Genomic DNA, 24,575 nt, shown 5'->3' on the forward strand with positions numbered 1-24,575 from the left:
GCGCTTATGTCATAAGCGCTTATTCATAAGCTATTTTTGAAAATTTATTGAAATAAATTAAAAATAAGCTGTATATAAGCATAAGTTGTTTTTCATAAGCTATCCTAAGTAGCTTATGAAAATAAGCTGAAAATAGCTTATGACCTGTCATAAGCTGTTTGCATAAGCTCTCCCAAACACTAGCATAAGAGCTTATGCTGTCAGATAAGCTCTTCCAAACTGGGCCTTATTAGGCCTTGCTCTTTTTATCTGTCATGGGTTGGGCCCCTTTTCTAATGAATCATACTTTGACAAAAAAAACCTATGTAAATGGAAATGATGTCTAACTTTTTTTTTTACATCGAAAAGATAAACCGTAGAGTGATTAATTTCTGGACCTCCTCCACCCAACTCATATGTCTTTTAACTCTTACCACTTAAACTAAAATGATATCTAACTTTAATGGAAATGAAATAATTTATGACAAATAAATATTATAAGTACACTAGTATCTCTAATATATCTGCTGAAATAACTTTAATGAAAATTTTAACCTTAATTTAATTAGAATGAACCACTTGGCAACTGACTACGTATACTTCTCTGTACCGCATATTTTTATAGATGGAATGACGAACGAGACCTTCATATAAAAGTTAGAGACATTTTATAATATATTAAAATTAAGTTAAAAAAACATCTCAAAAAACTTAATCATGTCAAACCTAAGCATTAATTTTTATGTGCTTATAAAAATTAAAAGAAGATTAAATATTTAAATCAAATTTTACATGGTGAAAATTGACATTCCCAAATTACAAATTCATTAGTTGCCATATCATCTCCATTTTCCCTTCTTGTTCCTTTCCCTCTCCTCTTTCCCCCTTTAAACACAGCACTAGAGCCCTACTGCGCGCCGAGAAATTGAACCCCTCCGCGTCCACTCAACGCAGACGCACCAACTCCGCTATCTCCTCCACATTATTCTGCCACTCTCAACCTTTCCGCTCTGCACGCCGCCGCACACGGTGGTGGTAACTGGTAATCTCTCAAATCTTACAAATAGCACCGCCGTTTGGAACACGAATGAAGAATCACTAACTGAACATCGATTTTCTTGCTTGTTTGAGCAGAGTTTAGGAACAAGATGAGCACCGTTAAGATCGAAGAGCTTGAAGGAGAAGGATTCCCCACCTCCGATTACTTCTTCAAGAGTATAGGAGATCCCGTTCCGTTGAAGTCCAATGATTATAGCTTCGACCCCGAAACCCTTCCTTCGCATCCTCTCGCGCTCTCCGAACGCTTTCGCCTCACCTTTGTGGCTCATTCTTCTGGTAAACCAAACATGTTGAACACGCACGCTTTTATCAAATTAATTCAACTACCTTGGTCTAACTAATTCGATTTTTTGTTTTGATGTTTTAGGTTTTTTCGTTGCGAAGACGAAGGACCTTATTGATTCCGCGAAGGAGTTTAAGGACAAGGGAAGTGGCTCTCCAGTGCAGCAGCTCAGTCTTGTTGATGTTTCTATTGGGAGGGTTCGAATATTGGCTTTGTCCACTGACAATTTAACACTAGCGGCTTCTGTTTCCGGTGACATACGATTCTACTCCGTCCGTGACTTTGTGAATAAGGTGTGGTGTGATATGCTATGGCTTTTGTTTGACTTTGTTTTGTAGTAATAGGCAATTCTTCTTGATTTCCATTGTTATCATTGTGGGAATTGTTGATGTAGTTGAGTATCTCTCTCTCCACGATCACTTTGTGTGTTGTATCCGTGGCAGCACGAAAAATTATAAAATGGCCTGATCTTGTATGCTTGATATCTTTATATAAATAGCGCTTATTATGTCATATTTTTGTGCTGATTAAACGTATAGCATTTGCATAGATTAAATAGGTTTTTAAGTGTGTTTTTAGACTATGAATGTGCTGCTTTTTGGTTTGGTCTTTCTTTAATTTTGGTTTAGATTCTGCCCTCTTCATTGTTTTTAAACGACCAATTTTAGTCCTTGGATTTAAGATTGTTGTGTTAATTAATTGACAAGGTAGAGGTACCCTCTGGCTGGAGTATGTGAGCTAAGGACGTGGAGTTACTAGTTTACTTGGATCGCACTTCCACACCATTTCTTTCCCTCATGCAAAATGGTCGTGGGGTTGTTGTGAGAGGTGCGAAAATAGAGGGTCCCTCACCTCCTTAGGGCTTCTCAAAGCTTTCATTGTTAGGATTCTATGTAGTTAATCATGGACTTCTTGCTGCACTGCCTGTGTGCCTAACTTTTTTGAGTTGGCGTTGAGGGGGATATAAGCTTTGGGGTTTGAGGGGTTAAGAGCTTGCAACAACAGCTTCAAGGATTCAAGATACTGGTAACTGAGGAAGAAATAGGCTCTGTTGTGCTGGTTCAAGGGGCTTTGGTACTTTTATGACATGAAAACCAAGGTAGCTAGGTAGAATAGATGATACAGTTTTGGTTCTAATCTAACAATTTTAGTATATTTGTCAAACAGTAATGACAAATCAGCAATTCATGATGCCTGGCATCAGTGATGTGATGTTCTGTTTTCACATCATCATTTGATAAAGCCATATTAAGGGCAAGGGATCATAAATTCATTGTTGGTCCCTTTTTAAGTAGTGATGGACCAAAAGTGACATTATTATAAATACAGATCAAAAACACATTTAAACCTTTATGGATCATGGTATAATGTTTAAGAAGTGCAGCTGATCTTTTCCCTGTTCACTTTAAGTTTGACCTTTGGAAAGGACATAAGTCATTAATATTCTTTTGTATTCTCATTGCCCAGGAAGTGAAGCAATCGTTTTCCTGTTCACTCAATAATTCAACCTTTGTCAAGGACATGCGTTGGATAACAACATCAGAAAATTCTTATGTTGTTCTTTCAAATACTGGGGCACTATATCATGGAGAGCCTGGTTTTCCCCTTAAACTTGTGATGGAGAATGTTGATGCTGGTATGCTTCATTCTTCTGTTTTTTACTCACCACTTGAATATGTTCATGCCGCATTATCAATATGCAATATGTGTGATGTTTTTTAATTTGAAGGGGTGAAGTGCACTGGTTGAGAGATGTGAAAATTTAAATTCCAATTTACGCCCTGCTTGATTTATAGTTTTCAGTTAAAAATAATGATGTTTCAGTGTTAAAATTAAATTGTTTTAACATAAATTGGCTTTGTGTACCCTTTTTTCAAGTAGTGTACAAGTGCCTTAGCTTACTTTATGCAGAATTCATTTTAAGTGTAGGGGACTGACAAAATAGGTGTATATTTGGTATTTACACTTTTACAATACTGTTTTCAGACAAATTCATTTTCTTAAACTTAGTTATACAGAACTTAATTTTCACAAACCTAGGTGTACTACTTAATTTTATAAACTTTAAAATAAAGGGACCCTTAGGACATTACACACATTTTTATCACTGATTAAATTTTTGTTTCATTCATCGTCATGATTGGGAGGGAATAAATGAAAAACTGCCTATTGCTTTGTCTATGCATTGCCAAGATGCTCCTCTCTTTCTCCCTCCCGTAAACTCCCACTTCATATATGAGTAGGTAGACTGTTTGGCATGCATTAGAATCTTCGAATCATATGTTTGGTTCACTGCATTTTTCTTATTTTGGCATTCCTAATCACTTGTTTCAATTAAATTCTGTGTGAAGTTGATTGGGGCGTGAAAGGGAGATTTGTTGTTGTGGCAAGAAAGAATGCTCTAAGCATTTTATCGACTAAATTTGAAGAAAGGGTTTCAATTTCACTACCATTCGAATCCTGGATCAGTGATTATGCAGATAATGTTAGCATAAAAGGTGCACATTCTCTTTTCATCTTTATATTTTAGTGTATTATATATATATATATATATATATAAGATGTTGATAGGATTGGGGAATAACGAAAAGTGTTCTCGCATAGCACTTCGGTTAGGCTTAACGCTACCCAGTGTTATCAAATATCTGCCATGGCGGCGCCACGGCAGTTTCTCATGGCGGTTTTTTGGCTTTCCGCCATGGCCGATATCCCGCCATATGGCGGCCATATTCCCTTATATTCCGCCACATCCCGCCATATTCCGCCATTATTTGTCATGTATGGCGGGATTTCGGCTTCCCGCCATCCGCAATTTACAACACTGACACTACCCCAAAAGCTAAGTAGCTAACTAGGGAGGAGGATTGCTCCACATTGTATAAAGACCTATTTGGTCATATCTCTAGTTAATGTGGAACCTCTCAACTCACCCACCCCAACACGCCTAAGGCTGGACATCTCAAGCGTGAAGTTTGCAAGATTGGACATCTGCAGGTGGCCCAATAAAAGACTATAGGATAGGCTCTATACCATCTTAGAATTCAACTTAGTCCTAACTCTATCTCAAAAGCTATCTCAGGGGTGAAGATTGCCCCACCCTTAGTTTTATAAGGGTTTCTTTAGCCATATCTCTAGCTAGGTTGTTTATCGTGTGTGATTGCGTCGTGGTATGTATCCCAACGGCTCACTTCACTGTCGCGTATGATCGCAGTGCGACAGGGAAGACAATTCCAAACTTACGGAAATGCCCTTAACTTAGAACCTAAATGGGGTATTTTTAGGGGGTTTTCTGGAATTTTCACACGAAACCATAGCTGTTATATTGTGTCTTTTTATGAAATTTGCCACAGCTGGAGAAAAATTAAGCTGCTGTAGTGACTTATTAGGAGGCCTAACTCAACCCAAAAGCTAGCTCAAGAGTTGAGGTTTGCACAACCATATATAAGCACTTGATTGGCCACATCTCTAGCCAATGTGGACTCTAACACACCCCCTCACGCCTAGAGTTGGTCTTCTGGAGCGTGGAATGAAACGGGTGACCCAAATATGGGAGGTCTCCACAACAAATGGATCTAGGATAGACTCTGATACCATGATAGAAACAGAGAACAGGGAAAAAGAGAGAGAGAAGAGAGAGAAACTGTAACAGAATCTGAAACTGAATTTCTATTTTCATTATGCTGAGTATTACAATAGTGAGTAGATGACTTATATTAGAATTAGGGAGGCCTAACTCAACCCAAAAGCTAGCTCGAGAGTTGAGGGTTGCTCTACCCTTTATAAGCCCTTAGTTGCCACATCTCTAGCCAATGTGGGACTTCTAACACACCCCCTCACGCCCAGGGCTGGACATCTGGAGCGTGAATTAACATCAAAGGGTGGCTCAAATACGGGAGGTCTCCACACAACAAATGGATCTAGGATAGGCTCTGATACCATATTAGAATTAGGGAGGCCTAACTCAACCCAAAAGCTAGCTCAAGAGTTGAGGTTGCTCTACCCTTTATAAACACTTAGTTGGCCATATCTCTAGCCAATGTGGGACTCCTAACAACTTATATAGAGTACTGGTAACTTGTTCTGCAAGCTAACTATTCAGTTATCAAATCCTAACTGAATCCTAACTAATAACAGCTGTCATTACAGCTGTGTCCAGCTGTCATTACAGCTGGCGATATTTACATATCCTATTCTACCCTTATACACTTATATGACTAACTTTGTGTAAAATTCACTGAGATTTCTGTAGAAATCTTTTTATTCTTCCCTATACGAATTTCTTGAGCACGAAGTCAAGTTTCTATCTCACCAATACTCAGATTGTTGTATCACCTTACTGTACTCATAATGTTCAGCAGAAGCAATGATGTAGCAAACACTTTACTAGCTGGGAGAATGATAGATATTAGATAGAAGTGTATCTTTCAATGTAAATTTAGCAGAATATTTCTCTGCTGTAATTTGGTTACTGTTCTTTGTTGTTTTGCTTTTCTCTACTTGTGGGAATGTTCGAAGTATGTTCTTCAGACTTCTTATGTCTTGTTAGGCCCAGCCATAGTTAAGTGTTCTACTATAGTTGGAAATTCTGTTTTAGTAATGGTTAGGTTAGTCATTACTAACATTAAGCTTCTGTTAGAAATTTTTAGACATTAAAAGAACTCATTCTTGTAATCAATTGTCAAGTGAAGTATTTCAATTCATTTCAGATATCGAATTCTCTCTCTACTTTTTCTTCTACCTTAGATTTCTAATACTTGAACAATTATACCAGTTGATTCTATCAAGTGTGTTCGACCTGATTCCATTATAATTGGATGCTTTCAACTCACTGAAGATGGCAAGGAGGAAAATTATCTTATCCAAGTTATTAGAAGCAGACTTGGTGAAATTGCTGATGTAAGTGCAAAATCTCTGCTTGTGCTTGGATAATCATGTGTGCCTATACATATCTACACGATTAATATGTGACTTAAGAAGGCTGATATAATTGCTAATGCTCATCTTCAAACATAATATCTTCTTTTCGTATTGCTTGCTTTATAGTGAAATAAATATTTGAACTAAGTGTTATTCATGAAAGGGCAGAGTGTTTGTTATGAAATCTTTCCGATGATAAATTTATGAGTAGCATATAGCTAATCACATTGTTGATAGAATATGTGGAGAATAGATAAAAATTAATTGTGAAATAAGTACAACTAATCACGGGTATCCCATACTCATTTTATAACAAAACAATTTTGTACTGTTCAGTAGTTCTGTTCATGATATTGTAATTTATACTCGTTTTAGGTGAATGATTCATACCTCTTGTTTCCAAGTGTTATTTCAAATGGGGCACACATGGTTGAGCAAAAGATATTGACATTTTTTAAAGCAATCTTGAAAGATGTCCAAAGTCATTTTCGCATGAGACCTCGTATTTTCAAACAAAAGATTAAAGTTTAGGCTAATTACAAATTACACATATTAAGTGACCATTGCACTGTAGTATGTGACAGGGAACAGGCTAACCTAAGAGCATAAAAGGTGAAGATAGTTAGTTTCAGGAATATAGCTGAAAGCAATCTGACTTTCTGATTGATAAGTTTATTGACGTGTATGACACATGACTTATAAGTACAATATATGGACAAGTGTCCTTGTCTATCTCAACAGTAGGTTTCCTAGTATATCTCAAACATCATCTACAAAATTTATCCCATCTAGTACATGATAACACAATAATACCTAACATAACTAATCTCATTTTATCATAAAAACATATCTCATATATAACCTTATCTTATCAGTTATCATAACAAGACATATTTAATATCTCAACAAACTATATCCTAACAGATAATGTTACAGAATAACAACCGTTGATGGAGTGTATTAGATTGTATTGTAAAACCAGTTGTAGGCTCCTTTTCAATTGTTGACTCTTGCTTAACAGCTTCAGTTTTAAGTTTATTGGTTCTTTGACTAGGTATCTAAACTTTGGTTTGTCCAAGAGATTAAGAATTTTATACATCTTGCATCCTCTCACATAAATACAGTTTGACTGGTATTGAATTTCAGCATAAGTAGTTTTTCTTTATGTTTAAACTTAAATGTGAGAAAAGGTATCGTGATGAATGAGAAGAATATAGTAGTTGTCAATCCCGGATAGTGGCGCGTAGCGTCCGACCCCAAAAGCGCTATAGCGCATAGCAGGATGACTGCTATGCTAATTTTTTGTATAGTTTATAGTATAACTATAACTATATTATACATGTAAATGATAAAAAATACTCAAAATTCATGGCAGCCATAATTAACATTAAAAAGTCATAGGTGTCAAAACCAAAACAACTAGTACCAATTAAAGCCATGGTAACCAAGAAGTTTATGTCGCTAATTCCCAAACCAACATGAAAGTTCGATATCACTTCCTCCTCATCCTCCTAAAACTACACCATTTTAAGCATGTTTCGGAAGCAAAAACCCTGAAATACTTTCCCAGAATGCACTATCATGAACTTGTGGGTTGTTTTTGGGATTTTATCAGTTCAACCAAATAGCAGCCAAATAGCAGCCAAATAGCACTGCTATGGCTGCTTTTTCCGCTGCTTTAGTGGCTGCAACAGCCGGTACACTGAACTGCACCACCACACAACAACTAGGAGCGGCCAAGCGCCGCTACATAGTTAAAAGATAAGAGGGTACTTTCATAGTAGTCAATCCCGGATAGCGGCCGGCCCCAAAAGTGGGATAGCGCATAGCGGGATGACCGCTATTCAGTTTTTGAATATATAATTTTATATATTAATAGTTCAATTCTATATACATATAAATAGCAAACAATGTCAAATATTGCCTAAAATTCATAACATTCATAATAGAAATAAAAAGGCTTAAATACTCTTAAGGTCCCGGAAATTGTAAAGGGAATCAAACCTGATCCCTGAAAAAATTTCGCATCAAATTGGGTCCCTAGAAATATTTTTTTAATCAAATTGGATCTGAAGTGTGTGAGTCTGATGTGTCAAGATTTTGACACGGTCAGCTTTTCCACGTGGCTTATTTAATTTTTTTGTAAATTTAAGTAATGCCACTTGTTATGATTAATTGTACATTAATATTAAACCCTAATTAATCATCTCAGCCCCAATTAATCCCTAAATAATCCTAATTAATCATCTTCTACCATCTTATGTTCAAACTCACAAATCACAAACTCACCATAAATCCAGAAAAACTGCAATCTCAATCACTATCTTCCTCCCTCCACAACTCATTCCTCTCCAAAACCCCCAAATCTCATAAAAGAATCCCCTTTCTTCACCCCAGAACCCATAAAACCCACTAATTTTGCATCTCAATCAGCTTCTGTTGTTCCTCGTCTTTTTCTTGTGCATTTGCTTGTTTTGCAGCTTTTGATTTGCTTGTGGATTGATGATACATATCCCCACCTAGCATACAAATCAAAAGCCCCACTGTACCCACCCATGTTGAATGCTTGTCCCATATTACCAAATTAATCATCACTGTCAACAACTTGTTCACGATACCAAGAACAGTAAACCCAGTAGCAGATTTTGTCCACCCCCATCTCCACCCTCACCTGCAACCCACCCCTACCCAGAACCCATCGCAACCCACCCCACCCCCACCCGCAACCCACTACAGGAACCCACCCCCGCTCAGAAACTGAAACCCACAAACCCCATCTAGAGCCAAGGAGAAGATGAAGAAGCAGAAAACAGGGGTGCGAGAAGGAGAGCAATTGAGCGAGAGAAGAAGATTCTGGGAAAAGGGAAGAGGACCATGGCTTTGGGGATTTGCTGGTTGTGGAGGCTGGTTTGAAGCTTGGTGAACCACTGAACCCATATCCCACCTCTTCTTTTTCCTGCCCTTCAAGATCCAGAAAACCCAACAATTTTGGAACACCAACACAGTTACTTTTTCTCGTGTGGGGGGTGCGGTTAGGGATCGAGAGAGGAAATGACAGCTTGCTGGTGGTGGTGAATCGTTGTGGGGTGGGGAGTATGGCAGCGGTGCGTGCAGAACGGTGGTGAAGTAAAGATTAGGATTAGGTTTAGGAAATGAGTTGGAATAAATAAAAAATCTATTAATTATATGACATGGAAAAATAAAAGGCTTAATTGCAACTTTGGTCCCCGACGTTTACCAATGCCACGATTTTGGTCCCCCACCTAATTTAATTACATGGATGGTCCCCGACGTTGTAGGCTGCGTGCAACGTTAGTCCTACCGTTTATTTCTTAATGGAGGAGGATTACGTGGACGTCTAGTTGGAGAGAAAAAGGAGGTATGAGGAGAGAGGGAAGCACGTAAGTATCACGTGACCCTTATCTGAACCCATTATACCCAAATCTGAAACCCTAGGGATCTAAATCGCGTTACCTTCTTCGTTCCAGGGAGGTCAGAGGTTTAGGGGTCAGGGGTTTAGGTATAATGGGTTCAAATAAGGTTCACGTGATACTCACGTGCTTCCCTCTCTCCTCATACCTCCTTGCTCTCTCCAACTGGACGTCCACGTAAGCCTCCTCCATTAAGAAATAAACAGTAGGACTAACGTTGCACGCAGCCTACAACGTCGGGGACCATCCATGTAATTAAATTAGGTGGGGAACCAAAATCGTGGCATTGGTAAACGTCGGGGACCAAAGTTGTAATTAAGCCAAAATAAAAAAGCCATGTGGAAAAGCTGACCGGACAAAAAATATTACACATCAGACTCAAACACACTTCGGATCCAATTTGATTAAAAAAACAAATTCTAGGGACCCAATTTGATGCGAAAGTTTTTTAAGGACCAGACTTGATTCCCTTTACAATTTCAGGGACCTAAAGGGTATTTAAGCCAAATAAAAATCATAAGTCTTGAACAATAACATACAACTAAAAACCACTCAAAAACAAGGTAAAGAAGTCGAATTTCAAATTTGACCTATAATGGCCCTGAGAAGTCCTAACATGCCCCTAAAAAGGTTCCCCAACGATTAAAACCCAAGGGGCTTGAGTCATTTTTTCCTTTGATCATATAGCGCCGCTATTTCCTGCGATCTGCCGCTATTCACGCCGCTACGGCTGCTATTATCAACTGCGCCACTATTTTATCTCAATAGCGGCAGGGAGCCGCTCCGCTACGCCGCTATAGCGCGCTATTGACTACTATGGGTACTTTATCCACTTGAAGGAGGAAGAATTAAAATAAATGAAGAGTATGGCAAAAAGACAACTCTGAAAAAAAATAAACCCTTCCCACATGAAACTTCCTGATTTACAATTATTAGGCCTCCAAAAAGGAAGCCTAATGTTGGCATTGATTTGATTGACTGAGATTCCAATGCTGAAATATCTCTGCGATCATCAATAGATTTAGCTAGAGGATTTACAACACAGCCCAAGTAAGCCTCACTGGTATCTTACCGATTCTTCTTGTTTTTACCGAACTTCCCTCTTGTACCATTAAACTATCACCACCATTAATACAACACCAACATTTTTTAATTTCGAATTCAAAGCATTTCTGGTGGTACCCTTTTCAAATTTCAGTGATTCACCGGCCATTACTTCACCAAGACCATACATTCAATCAATGTTGTCGCCTACTTGAATTATGATATCTGTATTTACAATTTTTACTTCGGTATTAAATTACTCAATCCATTCACAAATAGTTATCATGAATATTTTTTATTTTTCTTTCCTTTTTAGAAGAAAAATAATGCCTATACTCTGTACTACAGTAGAACGACTTATCAGATCTCTTATTCGAGTAATATTTTCTACTTTGATAGTGTCTTCTTGCTGTCACAATGTTCATGTATACACATTCTTCACATCTTGTAACTAATTGTGTCTGGAGAATACAAGAGTTAGAATGTAAATCGTTGCAATTGTTTGTTTTCTTGTAGCATTAAACTCTAAATTTGTATTTTGCATTGCAGGGTTGTTCTGAATTAGTTGTCCGATCCTTCTATGAGATTTACCCATGTCTAACTGATGACATTGTGCCCATTGGAACTGGACCCTACCTTCTATTGACATATTTAGAACAATGGTAAATATGCATTTTATGTCATGATGTTCTTTTGTCTCCTTCTTTGCTCCAATTTTCTTTTCATATTATCTTCATGTTTTAAAGTTCTTTTTGATGCAAAATTCTCTCTCCAATTTTATTTTTAAGCATTTATAAAAAAATTAGTATATGTTATCCTTAGACCTTGATATTATAGATCTTCCGTAATATGATAATAACCTACTTTAGGATAAAGTCTACAACCAAATTAAAGTCGGTTTATGAACCTAGCCATAACCAACCACTCATGTTCAACTCTATGGCTTATTATTTTGCTGCTTTTTTCTTTCTTCATGTTTCTTTAGGAGGTAAAAAAAAATTGGTCTTGTAAATTGGTACTGTTGAGAATTATGTTGTCAATCACGGCGGGATCCCGGTTTCCCATCCCTGCCATACACTGGGATAAAATTTCCCATCCCAGACCAGGTAGCCGTTGCGGCCTATCCCGACGCAATTGTGATTCCCCTGTTTACTTTTTTTTAAACTCCTGTTTTCGTAAATTACCCTCAATACGTAAACGTTGGGGGTTACATTTTAGGGGTATTTCTGAGTTTTCCGTACGAGAGAAAACCCCTAGAAGCCTCACTCGGGACTTGGCTCCTCTAAAGTAAGTGGATTTACTTTAGAGGGTAAAGTAAGTTATCACACCATAATGGTGATTACCTAACTTGAAAAGTCAATAAAAACAACTCAATCAATGGTGTGACAACTTTCTTTATCCTGTTCCCCTCACTCGACCCATTCCCTCTCATTGCCGCTGCTCTCTGAAGCACTAGGACCGGCCGACGATCACCGCGAGACTCCCGTGAGTTTCTTGTAAGGTAGGTTCTCTTCTGTTCTCCTCTCCTCTGTCATGTTTTATTTCCTCTTCGCTGTTCTATTTTCTTATTTCCACTTCTCTGTTCTGTTTTCTTTTACCTCCTCTGCTCTGTTCGGTTTTATCTCTTCCATGTTTTGTTCACTTCATTCATCCTCTTTTTCTTCCAGACATGGCCTCCACCTCTGAACCAGCCATTGTGCCACCTCCTGGACGTTCTATAGCACCTGGACTCTTCAAAATTACCTGAGAGAAAGTGATTGGAGCAATTGGTGAAGCTGAATCTATTGGATTCACCCTGATTTAAGTCGCTCTGGTCGGAGAAGGCTGGGTAGGTTGTGCTTCGTCAGAATCCATGAATCTCTGAGGAAAAGAATAGCAATAGAGAATTCCCAGTGAGGTGCAGAACTTTCCAATGAAAAACAGAAGAACAGATGAAGAAAAGGAAGAGTCTACGCCAGGAGAAGGCTCTTGATACCGTATTATGGTTCAGAGAATTTGATATCGTTGATACTCTGGATGAAATTACTGCAGAGATGTCTATATATACTGGTGAAAGTACAAGTTTCTGTTATCAACTGCATAACAGGAACTTAACTAAATCCAGCTATTTAACAACTGTCAAATAACTAACTTATTAGAGTCCAGGATTACATACAACCTGATGTATAATAACAAACATGTACTCATCGAGTACTATACTCCAATAGCCGGGATCACAAATTAGGTTTGCCTCTCGTTGGGCTTTGGATACCATGTTGAGAGTGAGAAACGAGAGATAGGGAATGAATCCGTGTGTTTGAGTTACACAACGGAGGATAATATATATAGTAAGAGACATAAATTCATAATTTACAACTAGTGGAATTGCATACTATTAACCCTATTTATATTATTTCTAGCAGGAACCTTATTATTGTTAAAGACTCTGAGGATGTCCATGCGTAGTAATTTTTTTTTCTGCATGTTTGAAACATTTTGACCTGTTATCAATATAATCTTGATTTCCAAGAACTTTGTTAAATTTCTTTCCTGATGGAACAAACTGATCGTTAATTTTGCTTTTTTTTTTTTGCTTAATAACTACAGCCAGCTTGCAATCAATGCCAACGTGAAAAATACAGATGACCACATTGTGTTGCTCGGTTGGTCAATAGATGGTGATAAGAGTGAAGCTGCAGTTGGTTATATTACAGAAGATAAATATATTCCCAGAATCGGGCTTCAAGGTACTTGAACATCGATAATAATACTTGTTTGTTTTGTAAGAATCCTTTATTCTTGAGGAATTGCTTATATTAAATAGGTCAATTTTTTTCCATGAGTTCTTTTTTTTTGATAAAATAAGAATTCATCTAGAGGAAGACAAGAAACAAATGGAAAAAAAACATCAATTTGGTAAAAGCTGCCAAAATCTTCTGCTTATCTGTTTTGGAATCCATTTAAAGATCAGATTCTTTAAACTGAAAAAAAGGCAATTGAGCATTGTTATCTTTCCCAAATCCGGTGCTTAGCCAAGGAGACCTCCTTTGAGTTTTCCTGAGTTTTTATGGTATATAGGGAACAGTGCAGATGTTTGGACTTTCAAAGGAAAACTTTGCACTGATGGATCCAGAGATATAAACGCATTTGTCAGTGGTCTTGGTTTTGGATTCTTTAAAATTGAATGCTATTTAGTGTTTTAAGTTACAACTCTTCTGCCTACCCCTCTATTCTTCTGAATTTATGATTATTCCTACTTTACTAGCTTGTTATTAAAACTTTTTTGGCCATCATCAACATACTTGTTAAAAATCTTTCATAATTCATCTCTTGGTTAAGTTTATATATACTAATTTTAAGTAATTTTGCCTATGTACCTTCTTTTTTCCAGATAATGGCGATGATAATTTGCTTTTGGGGCTATGCATTGATAATGTTTCGATATATGATAAAGTTGAGATTCAACTTGGTGGGGAGGAAAGAAATGAGCTCTCACCATATTGTGTTCTTTTATGTCTCACATTAGAGGGAAAACTTGTTATGTTCCATGTTGCCAGGTAAGTTTATTGAAGTCCTTACATTTCATGAGAATCATTTGATTGATTGCTTTTGGGTAAGAATGAGTTTGGCTATACATGTAGTCTGAGATTTAATATTTTGCTTGTGCTTCAAAATTTTCAAACTTAAAGGTTGAGTTTGTATGCAGTCTTGCAGGAAGTAAAGTTTCTCCTGAGTTTGATTCTACTGTGCATGATGAGGAAGATGCTTTTGTAAGGCCACCTGTGGATGAAAGCTCCACTTCTCATGGATTACAAAAAAAGACACAGGAATTGGATAAGGTGTTTTTGGGTCTTCAATTTTAGGATGAGAAGGAAAAGAATTATTGCACTGAATATTGATTGTTAGTGTCTTCAGTTAATGACAATTCTAAAATATTATGTGCAGGCTGTTGAGGTGATTGAGAATCTGAAGTCCAAGCCTCATGCAAATCCTAATCAAATTACACAAACCGAAGATTATAGTAAGTACCTGGAAGTGGAATCAGTGAAAAATGTGCAGTCTCTGAATTCTGATAATCAAAATCCATGTCCTCCAGGCGAACAACAGAAAAACGTAGGTCAAAAGACTGCAGCACTTGGTACGAGCACTGGTTCTTTTATAGCAAGCCGTAATTCTGCTGCTCATGGTTTGCCAAGTTATAATTTACAAGAAACTACTGAAATGACTACGGGGCTCTGGAATAAAAATAGTTCACAGGGCTCACATAGAGTTTCTCATCCATTGCCCGGTGAAACATTTTCATTTCCAAAAAACGCTTCAGTGTCTTCATTTTCAGCTTCTAGTAATGCTGGTGGTGTTGGTTATCAAAGTAAAAAATATCCTATGGGTGCTACAAATGTTCTTGACAGCACGGGTAGAGAGCCCTTTAATGTACGGGATGTGAGTGGTGTATCTCCTGCCATCAATTCTACCAGTAGGCTAGTTCAGAGTGGTGGACAAACAACTTCTGTAGGATCAGGGAATATTCAGCCAGTAGTTGGTGGCAACTCACCTGTGACATCAAATGGAAATACTACAACTGTAAAGTCATCTGTTACTACAAGTGGAAAGTCATCTGTTCAGAAGTTTCCTCCTAATGAGCAGCGTGTAACTTCATTCAAGCTTCCAGCATCAAGTTCCGATTTCTCAAAGCAGTTTGGCAATGTATTAATTCTGGAAATGTTTCATACTTTTCACATATAGATGGTAGATCTTGCGTCCATAAGGGGGCAATACTGATAGGATATATTACTTTCTCTTTTTATCTTGTTTTTTGTGCTGTTATTTCTCTTTCCTATTTTATAATTATTAAAAAGACTATGCATTAGATGAATATGAAACTACAGAGAAAGAGGACGAGGTGTCTTCCTAGAGCTTTTCCATGTTCTTATTGTGTTGTCTTTTGTGCATTGTCTCCCATAGATTAATGAGATGACCAAAGAGTTAGATTTGCTTTTGAAGTCAATAGAGGAGACTGGTGGCTTCAGAGATGCTTGCACGAGGTCCCTGCACAGTTCAGTTGGGGAAGTGGAGCAAAGCATGGACACTATATCTAAACAATGCAAAATATGGACGGTGATGTTTCTTTCTATGTTTTGACCCTTTCATTTCACCCACTTATTAAAACCTTGGAGTTTGGATCAGTCTGTTTTTTTGTTATGTGATTTTTTTTTTTTTTCATTTTCCATTTGCTCTTAGTTTATTTTCCTAGTTGTTGCTAAGATCCTGGTCGTATATCTAGAATTTTTTTTTTATATTTCTGGTTGTCTCTTATTATAATAGGTTTTACTTCAAGGTTATTTAGGTTCGGGCATTGGTTGGGCAAGCACAATAATTGATAATATGTACATTTTAGGCCGTGCTGTGTTTCTAAGTTTGATAAAAATAATTTGCGAGTTAGAAATAGAAACATATATTAGAGCTATTTAACAAGGGTTGTTTTTGGGTGGACCAAAAAGATCTGGTCGTTTTTGGCAGAAGGTTTAGAGGGTATGGATAAGGTTTTAGGGGTTTTCACAACCTATTATTTTTGGTGCTGTTTTTTTAAGAAATAGGATCTTATAAAATAAAAGTTACTAAACCTGTATTCTAATTTTCATTATCGTGATTAGAAAGTATTTTATTAGTGTGTTATATGGGCTAGTTCCTCTTTATGAAATTTTATTAACTTGCCACTACAAAGGAGGGCTGCCATTGTCAATTCTTATTTTTTAGTTTTGTTTACTGGTTCTTTTTAATTTTCTTTTGAGTAATTTTCTGGTGGAGTAAATCTTATATTCCAGTGTTTGTTATTCTATTTTTTCTTAATGATTTCCTTTTTATATTAAAAAAATTTAACTTAGAATTTTAATGATGAAATTTATTTTAGGCACTCACTCACCTTATGAAATCTGTAATTTCACACTGGATAATTTGCACATGCACCTCGCTCTTGCACAGCATTTTGGTGACCTAGAATGTGTGCGTATTTTGAACTTTCTTTTAGTGAGTGGATGCTTTGAAAAGTTCCCCATTTTATCTGGAAAAGATGTTGGTTTGTAATATTAAGCTATTAACAAAGATAAAGCTAGACATCAAGATGAATTTTGTTTTACATTGGCACAAATGCACAATATCTTGAAGTACATATGCCAGATATAAAAGTAGACTCCTCAAATGTTCCCAGACTTGATTCCATTTTGTTTTCTTTTTACCATTGTTCTTCATCCCTCTCATGCTTACGATTCATTATCTAGTGTATACTGGAATTTTCATATTTTATTATTTGAATATAGTTTAGAACCATTGGTGTTCCTGGTTCCACCTTTTATCTGTGTGTTGAAATACCGTCATTTAGTTTCTTTGGTCATACCTTTACCTGTTTTGTTTTCCTCTTGTAGTTTTTTTCATAAAAAGTAATTGTATAATATTCAAATTTTGGTCGCTTCAATTTGCAGTGCCAAGTGGACGAACATCTTGAGCAGGTTCATTATCTTCTTAATAAGACAATACAAGGTACTCTTCATTCATTCACACACACACACACACACACACACACACACACACACACACACATATATATTACATTAACCTTAAAACCCTAAAATCTGTGGTTGCATCAATCCCATAATTTTAATGTGTCCTATATTTTGCTAAAAGTGAAAATGTTTTAAAAATATAGTAAATGACTTCTGAACAGAAAGAAGAAAAAGTCTGAAAGACCTTTTATTGATTCATTACTTGGATGCTTGACAAGAGCACATTTATATATTCTTCTTACAATGGGCCTTAAAGGCCCAGCTACCTTAATGCTCAGCACAAACTAAACTACATACATTACCACTCTCCCTCAAGCTAGAACATATAGATTATCAGAACCCAACATGGTACAAATGAATTCAATACAGGTTTCCCAGTTGCTTTCTTGGTCACCGCCCTATACCTCTTGAGGGCCACGCCAAATATGATCAGACACTAAAGCAGAACTATTTGGTGTAGTTGATACATACTGAAGATTATAAGTCACTCGGAGAGGATAAGATAAAACCTGAAGAGAACTTACTTTTACTAGAGACATCAAGATTTACCTGAAAAGTTAGAAGATGATCGGACAAAGTGGATGCAATGGAGGTGGTGACAGAAATGGAACACTGATGTCGGAAAGAGGGTAGTTGCCGGAAAAATGCCATCCATGAAAAACGGCACCATAGCCTTAGGGCTCTGGATACCATGAAAAGATGGAAAAAGAAGTCTGAAAAACCTTTTATTGTTTCATTACTTGGATACATGGCTAGAGCACAAATAAATACACCTTACGATAGACCTTACTATACAAAATCTAAACTATATTAATGAACAACTTCTCTTGAAGTTTTAGTTTTGTAAGCGTTTCTTCTTGGCTTATTTAGGGTCTGTAGAAGTTAACAATGTAGACTAGGGTGTAAAGACTGAAAGCTGATAGTTCGATCAATCTGAATTCTTTACCAAACTTTTGTCCATATCACTAATGCTATTAATCCAATGTGGATGTGATCTCCTCAACCTATCTTGTTCTCTGCTCAACACTAACTTAAATTCTAATAGCCATATCAAAAGATCTTGATGTTAAAAACTTTATCATGTCGAAGCAACAAATAGAGCCAGTAATCAAAGGCCATAGACTTCAAAGGTTTCTTGTAAGTCTAATTATTCCTCCTCAGTACCTTATAGAAGATGATCGTGAATCTGATGTGGTTAAATGTCATAATCACTGAATCGGAACAGCAAGATCAGCTCCTGCTCTCATGGATTCAATTATCTCTTGCGACATTCTTGCTCGCGTTCTTGGTTCTGTTCATTCCCAGGAGATCTGAGAGAAGATTCATTACTACTTCTATACTCATATGAATGCTAAAGCTTGTCACCTTCGCACTGAGCTCAGAAACATGAAGAAAGGTTCTCGCAACATACCAGATTTACTCACTTAGCCTCTTTCATCCAATGTTGCTCAACATCAGACTGCACATCTCTCTCAAATTTCTTCTAAGTCTTGATCAGTATTGCCTCATAATTTTCATCCACAATTTGGCAGTAATCGTGGCCGAGGTTCTTACCAGGGAGGAAGTTCCTCTGTTCCATGCCAAGTCTGTTTTAGGTTTGGTCATGATGCACTTTCATGCTATCATCAATACAATCCTGCACTCTTTACAAAATCCGCTGCAGTATGCCTACAATGAGCGGTCACATTAACTACTTTACAACCTAGTTCTTTTCATTTGTGGCATTTACGTTTTAGCCACCCTAATTCTCATATTGTACTGCATATTTTTAAGATGTGTACTATTCCCATTTCCAATAAAAGTGTTCTTGTTTTTAGCACATCTTGCTGTATGGGAAAGTCACAGACTACTTTCTTGTTATTTTTTCACAAAATACACAACCACTTCTTATGGGGTCCAACTCCTGCTGAATCTTTTGGAGGCTACAATTACTATATCTCATTTGTAGATGCTTTTAGCAAGTATTGGAGTATTAGCCCCGTGTGCACCTGGTGGGCACACAGGAAAATACCTATTGTAACTTGTTAGTTAGAACTAATACTCAGATTAGTTTCTTTGTAATATGAGTCCACGACATCCTAGTTTTAATTACATTAAAAAAATTCTTTTTTAATCAAATTTATGAATCATATTTTCTCTGTTTGACCAAATCATTCTCTGGTTGGATAACAGTTGTGGCTAGAAAAATATACATTGAAAGCATATATAAGCAAGCTTCTGATAGCCGATATTGGGACTTATGGAATAGGCAAAAGTTGAATTCAGAACTGGAGCTAAAACGACAACATATACTGAGTCTAAATCAGGTATTGTGTATTAACTTGCCAACAAAGGATTTCTGTGGACTAGGGTTTAACAAGTTATCTCAATCTTCATTCCAGGATTTAACCTATCAGTTAATTGAATTAGAGAGGCATTTCAATGCTCTTGAGCTGAACAAATTCAGTCAATATGGTGGTCATCGCAAAAGTCTTGGAGCTTTTCAAAATAGACATGGACCATCAAGGTATAGACGTATAGTAACTTGGCAGCTTTTATACTAATACTGTACAATACACGTACTCAACCCACTTCATACGATTATCATCAAGTCTAGCAGTTTTCCTCTTGTGAATGTAGAGGGGTTGAAAATTGTTCATTAAATTAATATATTTCATTTCTTGTTTGTTGGTAGAGTCTCGTTCTTACTTCGCCAAGAGTTAATTTGTCGATAGATAAAAGATATATAGGATCAGATGAAGAAATGGATTGTCTTGATAATATTTCACCATTGTTTACTTTTACCCCTCTACAGATCTATCCAGTCGTTGCATAGTTTACATAGTGCAATTGGTTCGCAACTTGTAGCTGCTGAGAATCTCTCTGAATGTCTTTCAAAACAAATAGCAGCATTGAGTTTGAGGTCTGCATCGGAGGATCAAAAGAATGTTAAGGAACTCTTTGAAACGATAGGAATTCCTTATGATGCTTCTTTTGGCTCTCCAGACATTAAAGGTTTTATGAAGACTCCTCCTAGTAAGAAGCTCTTGTTTCCTGATTTGACTATTAATAAAAATCAATCTATGAGAGTTCAAGCAAGTGCTATGAAGAGTTGTGAACCAGAAACGTCGAGGAGGAGGAGAGACTCACTTGACCAGGTATTGTTGCTTAAAAGTTGCTCCAGTTATGCTTATTATACAAATATGCCTTAGAATTAAGAAGACAGATTTGTTTGAGTAAAGATCGTGTTTGTCATGAACTATCTATGGTCTATCGCAAAACTTTAACGTAAGAGCCTATTATTGGTCTTGAAGTGTGGACAATGCACAAGCCCACCTGTCTTGTGATGAAATCCAACTTTCTGTCAGAATAATTGGGGGCAACAAGGTTTGAACTCCAAACGACTTGATCATAGAGGCTCTGATTCTATGTTATGAACCAACTATCTCATAAAGCTTAGAGGTAGAGATAAAAATTAGACATATTTATATATTAAAAAAAAATGAGAGTTGAGTAAAGCAAAATTATACATATTTATGAGAGGAGAATTTTGGAATCCTATTAGGAATATGGAGGGAGACAATGGTGGGAGTGTTTCACAGAATGCTCGTGTGGGCTCTCATCAGCAAGATGATGGTGAGGAAAATGGTGTGATGCTTGGATAGCGAAAATGAAACATAAATGAAGATGGTGTGGTGAAAATGGAGGCATGACAGTTTTTTTTTGGAGTGAATTGGTGGCCTGGGGGAAGGTGGAATCAGTGTATCATCTTCGATTGTTATCTCTCACTTGTGCATTTTCTGCCCAAAAATTTCATTGATATTAGTGGTTGAAGTGGACCATAGAAATTATCCAAGTTTATTTTTTGAATGGACCTCTCATCTGTTTCTTGCATTGATTAATGGTTATCACGTATTTTCACAACTTTGATGCAGAGCCTGACCTGTTTTGAACCTCCGAAAACCATCATCAAAAGGATGCTGCTTCAAGATCTCCAGAAACCAAAATCTAATGAATCATTCATTTCAATGAATAAAGAAAAGGTTAAAATTTCCATGCTGGAGGAATCTGCTCCGCGTCAAGGAGATGCCAGAATTCCTTCATCTGTTTTCCCTGCTTCAAAAATGAAAGGTAAGCTGCAATTTATTGTATATGTGATGTGATTCATTACTTGCGGTTCTTATGGCAAGCTGCAATTCATTGTTAACCTGATTCGTAGCTGTCATGAACCAACTATCCCAAAAGCTTAAGCTGTTGGGTAAATGAGACATGAATGATTATATTTTCTATCAGTAGCTAATGGTTTATAATGTCTGGCACTTCTCTTTCTTCATGAACTTACTTGCAGCAAGCATTCTGGATTCCCATCTTCAATTTGAAGAGGTGTCAGAGCACTCAAAGGTACAACCTAAGGCTGACAACCTCCAAGCACCCACTCAAGTTTCAGATTCCAAGTCTCGTGTTTTGCAGAGAAGCAATATTTCGGCAGTTCCCTCACAGCCTGCATTCCAGTTGTCAACTGCAATGATGCATGGTCATGGTACAGAAACTAAAGATTTGGCTGCAGAAAAATCAAATGTTTTTCAAAAATTTGATTTAACATCAAAAACTGAGAGCAAGTCTATTCTGAATACAAAATTGCCTCAAAAATCCTCAACATCTGCCAATTCAACCACAGCAACACCTTTATCCATGTTTAAATCCAGTGAATTTATGCCCAATACGAACAGTAAAATGACTATGGCTTCAAGTTCCACAATGGGAGACAAACTTTCAGGTGCATTTAATCCCGAGTCTCGGAGAAAAGATGTCCCATCCTTAGAGTCGCAGTCATTCACTGTTTCTGCAGCTTCAACTTTGTTTGGAAAGGGTAATGATTTCGATGCTGATAAAAATAGGCTCAAAGAAAATAGTCCTGCTGTACCCTCATTTGGTAGTTCTCGTGAATCTCTGTCATCTCCAACTACTAAAACACCATCAGCCTCTCCGGTGTCATCATCTGTCTCATCTGCAGCTGGGCCTCCAGCAGCAGTGTCTGTAACGTTGAGCAGTTCTATGACTAGTTCAAACACCAGTAAAGATTCTAATCACATTATTTCAACATCTTCAGCATCAGATTTTCATTACTTGTCTAATCAGGACCCGAAACCAACATTGCCCTCATTATCTAACCCACCTTTCTCGAATTCAACATTAACATCAGCCAAATCAGATACCCAACCAGCTGGTGTGTCTAATTTAAAGACTGACGATGCTGCTTCAGAAGCGGTTTCTCATCTAAATGAGCCTCTAAATAGTGAATCTGAATTGAAGCTGGGATCTTCAAGAACATTCAATCCTACTACTGAACAACCTTCTAACAATATAACAAGTTCCGAGCTCAAAGTTGTCTCTGTTTCTCAGTCAGAACAGCCTTCTGGTGCACCTGTCCAGCTTTCAACTTCTTTCATTGCTTCTGCTAGCGTTTCAAGTGTGAAAAATGAGGGCTTTGATGTGGGAATATCACAAGAGGATGAGATGGAGGAAGAAGCTTCTGAGACAAGTAACACAACTGAACTTAGTTTGGGAAGCCTTGGCGGGTTCGGCATTGGCTCGAGCCCTAACCAATCATTTTCTAAATCAAATCCATTTGGGGTTTCATTTAATAATGCATCAAGCTCTGCAATTACATTCTCAGTTCCTAGTGGAGAGCTGTTTCGACCAGCATCTTTTTCCTTCCCGAGCCCTCAGTCGTCTGCATCAGCCCAGCCAACAAACTCTGGCGCATTCTCGGGTAGCTTCAATACTGGGGCAGCTGTTCCCACCCAAGCTCCAAGCGCGTTTGGGCAGCCGGCACAAATTGGATCGGGGCAGCAGGTTCTTGGATCAGTTCTTGGTACTTTTGGACAATCAAGACAGCTTGGTAGTGGTCTCCCTGGAAGTGGTCCTGCGGCTCCCAGTGGTTTTGGTGGTGGATTTGCTGGCAGTAGTTCTCCTGGTGGCTTTTCAAATGCTGCTGTGGCTGGAGGTTTTGCTGGTATAGCATCGACAGGTGGAGGTTTTGCAGGCATATCATCAACAGGTGGTGGAGGTTTTACTGGTGTTGCAGCAACAGGTGGAGGCTTTTCTGGATTTGCAGCTCCTGTTGGTGGTGGGTTTGGTGCAGCTGCTGCTCCCACTAGTGGTGGATTTGGTGGTGCTGCTTCCACTGGTGGTGGGTTTGGTGCAGCTGCTGCTCCCACTAGTGGTGGATTTGGTGGTGGTTTTGGTGCTGTTCCTTCAGCTGGTGGATTTGGAGGAGCTGGCTCAGGTGGTGGGTTTGGGGCATTTAGCAACCCAGGAAGTGGTGGTTTTGGAGGTAGTAAACCACCTGAGCTGTTCACACAGATGAGAAAATAGTATTGCATCCTACATTGAAAAGTTCGTAAGTGAAAATGATTTGAAAGCTGAAGTTGAGGCTCTAGAATTTGTGGTGCTCCGTGAAGATTACATCTGTAGTCCGACTACAATATTTATAGAAAAGAAAATGGTGCAATTTGAAAGTGTAGAATTTTCTTTTATCATGAGCAATTCCATAGACCAACTTTCTTGAGAAATGCATGTAATTTGTAGTCATGTTGAGCTGTGCTCTGCTTTGAAATGATCACCGAAAAGGATACTTGCTAACATATTTTAGTCTTAAGGAATTGACAAAAATCTGAAATTAATACTGAATTTGTGATTGATAGTATGTAGATGCGGTTAAAATGTGGAAAATTTGAAGGGATAATATAAAAATATTATTTAAACATACATAATCTCTTATGTTTTCTTTTTCTCCCATAGCATTGAAGTTTCATTTTTTCAATTTTATTTGTATACAATCAAATCATATGCGCGCTGTTATCCGATCTAACAAAAAAAAATTCATATGCGCGTCTTTATCACATTGCTAGAATGATTTAAATTTCTAGAAGTTATTATAGCTAAATTTTTATTAATATTATTATTCGTATATTGAGTGCTAATATAAAAGAAACAATAAAGTGCACCACAATAGAACTAATTAAATTAAATTAAATTTCGTATTATTGGCCAGAAGATGGGGAAAACATCTTAAGTTTTTATATTTTGGTCCGGTCTCAATAAAACATAATTCGTTTGAAATATTGAAATATTTTAGGTTTAATTGCACTTTTGGTTCCTCACTTAATGTGTCTGTGTAAACGAAGTTCCTATACTTTAAAAAATCCAATTTTGGTACCTAACATTTAATGTCATTTGGAGTTTTGAATTTTTTACCATATTTTTGCAAAAAAAAATAACTAATGGTTTAAGCTTTAAAAAATTAATTAAAATTAAAAACCCAGAAATATTCATCTAGCTCTT

The 24,575-nt window shown here is 37.3% G+C and overlaps 1 protein-coding gene across 2 annotated transcripts; it reads left to right on the forward strand.

Moving 5' to 3' along the window:
* The first annotated feature begins 824 nt into the window (after positions 1 to 824).
* Positions 825 to 23,921, forward strand: LOC130720969 (nuclear pore complex protein NUP214). 2 transcript variants are annotated; one of them, XM_057571685.1, is made up of 19 exons: positions 825 to 1,021; positions 1,114 to 1,314; positions 1,406 to 1,614; positions 2,789 to 2,957; positions 3,673 to 3,819; positions 6,093 to 6,217; positions 11,263 to 11,375; positions 13,300 to 13,439; positions 14,084 to 14,249; positions 14,399 to 14,531; positions 14,638 to 14,713; positions 14,789 to 15,396; positions 15,655 to 15,807; positions 17,169 to 17,226; positions 19,422 to 19,555; positions 19,631 to 19,755; positions 20,044 to 20,386; positions 21,164 to 21,359; positions 21,577 to 23,921. In XM_057571685.1, exons 2-19 carry the CDS (start codon positions 1,128 to 1,130, stop codon positions 23,604 to 23,606), a joined length of 5,112 nt encoding a protein of 1,703 aa, XP_057427668.1. In that variant the 5' UTR covers positions 825 to 1,021; positions 1,114 to 1,127; the 3' UTR covers positions 23,607 to 23,921. The 2 variants fall into 2 exon arrangements, with proteins under 2 accessions (XP_057427668.1, XP_057427667.1); XM_057571684.1 differs by having other exon boundaries at positions 14,638 to 15,396.
* Positions 23,922 to 24,575: the final 654 nt, after the last annotated feature.

Source organism: Lotus japonicus, chromosome 5 (genome assembly GCF_012489685.1).
Source record: "Lotus japonicus ecotype B-129 chromosome 5, LjGifu_v1.2".
Lineage (NCBI taxonomy): Eukaryota > Viridiplantae > Streptophyta > Magnoliopsida > Fabales > Fabaceae > Lotus > Lotus japonicus.